At 42.0% G+C, this 6,000-nt stretch overlaps 2 protein-coding genes across 2 annotated transcripts in view; one reads left to right on the forward strand and one right to left on the reverse strand.

Moving 5' to 3' along the window:
• The window catches only part of KDM3A (lysine demethylase 3A), a 51,011-nt gene extending 49,658 nt beyond the window's left edge, over positions 1 to 1,353 (reverse strand). Inside the window, exons 1-2 of the mRNA XM_024242499.3 lie at positions 1,277 to 1,353; positions 532 to 747 (exon numbers count right to left, since the gene is read on the reverse strand). Of these exons, the coding sequence (XP_024098267.2) occupies positions 532 to 717 (186 nt within the window). The 5' untranslated portion in view covers positions 718 to 747; positions 1,277 to 1,353. The remainder of the gene's footprint in view (positions 1 to 531; positions 748 to 1,276) is intronic.
• Positions 769 to 5,713, forward strand: LOC129056423 (uncharacterized). Its single transcript, XM_054546708.1, has 2 exons — positions 769 to 1,876; positions 2,187 to 5,713. The coding sequence occupies exon 1, from the start codon at positions 769 to 771 to the stop codon at positions 1,615 to 1,617; it is 849 nt and encodes a 282-aa protein (XP_054402683.1). The 3' UTR covers positions 1,618 to 1,876; positions 2,187 to 5,713.
• Positions 5,714 to 6,000: the final 287 nt, after the last annotated feature.

Below are 6,000 nucleotides of genomic sequence, written 5' to 3' on the forward strand. Positions count from 1 at the left end.
ACCCACCATATACGGACAAACACCCACCCTAATACGCCAAACAGAACTTAAGCTCCTCCCTCTACACTCACTTCATTTTTAACAAGTCTGAAAGTTTTTTCAAAAGTTGAGTGAATAAATTAACAGGAACAAACAAACAAAACCAGCTGAAAGTACTTCCAAGCACTAACCCTCAATTCTTAATGACTCCAAACGTCACTTACACGCCCAACTTAACGCTAACAAAAATACTCCTCCTCCTCTGCAGTAAAGATGAGACAGTCCTAGTGGGACACAGCACCGGCATTAATGAAGCGTGTCTGAACAACCCTAAGCCCACTATTAAAGCCAGGCAGCCAGGAGCTGTGGGCCAAACACAACTCGGCTCTATACAACCATTCCAAAGACTTTCAAGATCTAGCTTCCTGCACCTTCAGATCATATGCCAACTTTCTGGTCTCCGTTTTCAGAAAACGGAAGGAGGGAACCGATGGTCGCGTTACCAAGGTAACTGCGAAACGTCCGGCGGCAGAGGCCCGGAGCCGCCTGTACCTTCAGATCCTTCTTGGTAACGTCGGTGTGGGAGACAGCTCGAATGGTCCCGGAGAGCCAGGGCCACTCGGCGACGCGCTCCACGTCCCAGCTGTCGTGGCTGCCGTCGCTGCCGTCGGCTGCGGACAGACTGAGAAACCGCTTCCCCACCAATACCGGCCAACTTTCTCCGAGCGTGAGCACCATGGTTTCCACGCCCGCAGGAAGAGCTCCTCCCTGCAAAAACACAAAAACAAAATGCGACGGGGGCGGCCGGTGGGAGGGTGCCGGGCGGAGACAGCAGAGAGGGCGGGCGGAGGGCGCCGAACCCGCGCGAGGACGCGGCCTCGGGCGGACCCGCACCAAGCCCCCCTCCTGCGCCCTCCCGCCCCCCGGCGCCCTCCCCCGCTACACACCCGGGCCCCAACGCCGCGTGACCCTCGCTCTCCCAAGTTTGGCTTTTCTAACAGCTCAAACGCAAACGCAGAGGGAGTGAGGGAAGAATTATCTGCGGCTCGAGTGGATTTGAAAGTGCTCAGCCCCCAGCCCCGAAAAGAAAAGGCCCCTGGTGCACAGAGCCGGTCTCGGGCGGCTGGGTCCCCGCCCCGGGCGGCCCCGCCGGGGAGGGTGGGCGAGCCCGCGATTCCGCACTTGCCCCGCCGCCCCGCCCCGGCGCCCAGCTCCCCGGCCCCGACCCCCAGGCGCCCGTCTGCCGGGCCTGCGCTGCTGCCAACGGGCGGCGGGGCCGCGCGCTCGGCTCTTTCACCTTTCTTTCCCCTCTCCCCGCAGCCGAGGCCGCGGCGCTCTTACCCCGCCTCCCGCCTCCCTGAGTCACCGGCGGCAGCCGCCGTTTCCAGCCGCCTAGCCGACTCCAGCACTGACTTGGTTCAAGAGCTCTCACAAGACACGCACAGCCTCCCGGGCCCGCCCCCTCGGAGCCGCTTCCGCCGCTCATTGGCTGAGACACAGGAGCTGGGCGAGGCTCCGGGGGAAACAGACCACCACCATTGGCCTCCCGGGCGAGGGCGGGGCCAGAGGAAAAAACAATTCCTTGGCTGCCTCTTCCCTTTCCCCTCCCCCTTCCGACTCCCGGGCGACCCCCATTAGGTTAAAGTACACAGAGAATAAGCGAGTGATCCCTCCGCCACAGGCCCATTCTTTCCATTTGTTGCCTCACAGTATGCAAAAAAAAGTCCCGCGAAATCGGTTATCAACTTTGGGGCCCGGAGGAAAATTGCTGTGGCGCATAGATAAAACTGAATGGCGAGACCCTGAGCTATAAGTGCCTATTGGATTGTTCTTCAAGTGCGTAGGCTGTCGACCGAAGATGAGCCTTCCACTTGGCGGAAGAATCTCACAGGAAAGGGTGAGGGCGGTGCAGAGTTAGCGGGGGAGGGAAGGGAAGAGAACGTGCGGTTTCAGGCGTACTCAGCTAGAGGGAGGAGCGACAGTGCTCTAGAGGGTCGTGCGCAGGCGCCTCGCGGAGCTTAGGCTGCTGGGCGAAATGGCTGCGGGAGGCGCAGGCGCACGTGGTGCTGATCGTGGAACGTCTAAAGTCCGCCATTTTGAAGGATAAATGAAGAAAGGCGTGGGGTTACTGGGTAATGACGTTCATTAAATTTAGAGCAAAAGAGACCTTTAAATACAATGTATAATGGGATTTTTTTTCTCCAAAGGGGGATTGAGAAGGTGTTCAGAGACTTAAACAAAGAAATTTAAAGTAGTTGAAGGCCATAATGAATGATGCAAGAGATGAAAGAGAAGGTGACTTTGAAGGACAAAGGAGTTTAGAGGTGATTGTGTGCTCTGGACCTGAAGTATTTTGATTGAATGAAAAAGAAATGGAATGAAGAAATTGAAGACATGTTCATAAAGGCTGGTGTTTGACATTACATCACATTTAATCCTTAAGAAGAACTCATGCCTCCCATTTTACAAGTGTGGAAATGGATAATCAGAGAATGTTTGGAAACATATAAGGGATTATAGGTGCAAATTAACTCGTTGATTTTCAATATACATATTCTGAATGTGATTTTAAGTTTTTAAAGTTAGTAACACGGAAGAATTAAATTGGATTTATAATCTGCAGACCATTTAAAGGAAGGGGGCTGCTAAATGAGAAGAAAAAAACCTATCCAGCTGAACAGAAGGCAGAAATGGGAACAAGATAAGCAAAGGAAACCAGAACATATGGTAAAAATGTTTTTAATGTGAAAAGTAAGTCCAAACATCAGTATTTACAATAAATATAAATGGGTTAATTTCACTCACAAGTTTTAGAAGACAGTTGGGAATAAAAGGACAATCCAGCTATAAATTGACCGTAAGCAAACGCTTACAACACAGGAAGCTTGAAAATACTGGGCAAAAATATTTAATCAAATGGTAGCCAAATGAAAGCAATATAGCAATATTAATACAATTAAAAGTATCAAAAGAGAAAGGATTTTATATTAAAGGATAAAGTCCATGAAGACAATATCGTCTCCTGAACTGTTACGAATCTAAAAACATGGCCTATCCTAAGCTGACACTATGAATGATGAGAAATTTTACAAATTTGACAATTTGTTATCAGAGTAGAAGACAAATATCTCAGAAATATGCAATTCAAATTTAAAATATAAAGGAAGATATGGAGAACTTAGATTATGTAATTAAATATTAATTTGAAAACTCTTAAGGGTAAAATTCTACTGAACCTCAAGGAACATATTCTTTCTGTGTTGAATTCATTATTTCAGAGCTTAGAAAAGATGGAAAGATATCCAATGCATTTTATAACAGTTTTAAAACCATTTCACAAATTGTGAACCGGGAGAGTATAAGAAAGAAAAACTATGGTTCAATTACACTTAGGAACATAGATGGGAAATTCTTTTATAAAATACCAGCAAATTAAATCCAGCAGCATATCTTTTAGGTAATTGATATGATTAATTAGTGTTATATGAATACAAAGATACTTCAAGATTAGAAAATTACTAAAATTCACCATGACAGGTTAAAAGAGAAAAATCATATAGTCACCTTAGGGCTAAATAGAGCATGCAGTCACATTGAACACTTGTGATCTTAAGAGTATTTTTAAATTACATAGAAAACTAAGAAGATTATAAGTGCACACTTATATTCAATACCACCCATAATTTTTAAAAAATGTTTTTAAACCTTCTAAAAACCCAGGAATATAAGTTATGTACCACAGAAAAACAGCCACACACATATGAACAAGAAAACATTTTCAAATAACCGAAGTGTACTCCAGTTGGAGAAGGAATAAATAAAATTATTAATAATAGATGGAATGGAATGCATATATTGGAAAGATGTAGAGGATTTGTAAAGGAGTAAAAGCAGCTAGATGTTCCAATAAAGATAGTTACCAAAATACATTATGAATGAAAAAGAAATTTGCATTTGGTACTATTTCAAAATACACATACAAAAACAACAGCATATATGTTCTGTTAAATATGGTTATTAAAACTTACAGTAATGGTTACTGGTATTAGGGGGTGCACACTAGAATTAGGGGTGTTAGTCAAAGACAACACACATTATTTGTAATTCTAATTTTTTATAAATACACTTTTTTTGTATTTACATTTTTTCACCTTATTTTTAATTGACAGGTAAAACTATATGGTGTACAATATGATGTTTTGGTACAGATATACATTGTGGAATGGCTATATCACATTATTTTACATATGCATTCCCTCACATACCCATCTTTTTTTGTGGGTGAGAGCACTTAAAATCCACTCTTAGCAATTTTCAAATATACAATATGTTGTCATTAACTGTAGTCACCATGATATACATTAGATCATTTGAACTTATTCCTCTTAACTGAAATTTTGTGTCCTTTGACCAACATCTCCCCAATCTCCCCACTCCCTGTGATTCTCTCATTTTATAAGGTAAATGTACTCACATGTTACTTTTAAAATTTAATTTTTAATTTTCATTAATGGAATCTGCTACATTAACAAATTAAAGGAGAAAATACATATGATTATCTCAAGATACACCAAAAATTTTATATACTTCATTTTCGTTCATTATAATAACTCTTAGCAAACTATAAAGAGAAGAAAATTTTATAACTCTGTAAAGAATATCTACCAGAAATATACCTAAACATTGTACTTAATTGTGAAATTTTAGAAAAATTCCCATGAAAGTCAGGAGCAAGATAAGGATGCCCAATGCTGTCACTACTATTCAAGTTACAATAGAGGTTAATTGCTAATGTCATAAGACAAGAAAAATAATACAATGTAAACATTGGAATGGAAGAAAAAGCCCAAAACATTTGTAGATAAATCAAAAGCATCAGTGACAAATTATTAGAATTAAAACAAGAGTCAAAAAGATAATGCAATAAAAGATCAACAAATGAAAATCAAAAGAATTCCTATTCCTTAGCAAGCATCAATTAGAACACACAGTAGAAAAATAGAAATCATTAATGATAATAAAACACATAATACCTAAAAATTAATACATGAAATGAACACAACCTATATGAAGAAAGTTAGACTTTGCTGACATGTATAAAGAAGATGAAAAATTCTGTCTCCTTACATGATCTGATAAATATGTCATTTCTACTCTAATGAAACAACAAATAAAAACATCAAGACATAAATATATAAGTAATGAAGAGAACAAACAGACCCAGTGTATATTAAAAATTAGTTTGTGATAAACATATTTCTAGTGGGTGTAAAGAATAAACTATGCAATACATGCTTTGAGATCTATTGGTTATCCATTAAAAATGTATATATAAGCTGGGCACAGTGACTTACACCTGTAATCCCAGCACTTTGGGAGGCTGAGGTGGCAGATCACTTCAGGTCAGGAGTTTGAGACCAGCCTGGCCAACATGCTGAGACCCCATCGCTACTATAAAAATTAGCTGGATGTAGTGGTGCACATCCATAATCCCAGCTACTCAGGAGGCTGAGACAGAAGAATCACTTGAATCTTAAACCCAGGAAGCAGAGGTTGCAGTGAGCTGAGATCACGCCACTGCACTCCATCCTGGATGACGGAGCAAGACCCTGTCTCAAAAAAAAAAGAAGTATATAATGTATATATAACCAAGATTCCTACACCAACATTCACGAAAATAAGTTCCAGGTAGCTCAAAATGCTACATATTTTAAAATCCAATAAAATATTTTAAAATTCCCTCCTGTCTTCTACTTTTTTCTCTTTCCTTTCCTCTTTCTGAACATTTCAGTCTTGAGGCCATTAGGAGGGGCAGAGCAAGATAGGTGTTAATAAAGAGAGGCTGTCAGCCACGGGATGTTAGTGCTCTAAAGAGTAAGGAGTAATAGCTGGGCATAGACAGTCAGAGCCCAAGTGGGGTGAGAAGGGTAGACACACAAAAGGTTAACCCAGCCTGGGTTATCTAGAGGCCAAGTGAGGTGAGGAGGGTATCCATGAATGGGGGCAGCCTAGTGTGGTATG

This window comes from Pongo abelii, chromosome 12 (genome assembly GCF_028885655.2).
Source record: "Pongo abelii isolate AG06213 chromosome 12, NHGRI_mPonAbe1-v2.0_pri, whole genome shotgun sequence".
Lineage (NCBI taxonomy): Eukaryota > Metazoa > Chordata > Mammalia > Primates > Hominidae > Pongo > Pongo abelii.

Bases quoted from the DNA above. Each gene is read 5' to 3' on its own strand.
- LOC129056423 (XM_054546708.1), top strand. From the start codon at position 769: ATGCGACGGGGGCGGCCGGTGGGAGGGTGCCGGGCGGAGACAGCAGAG.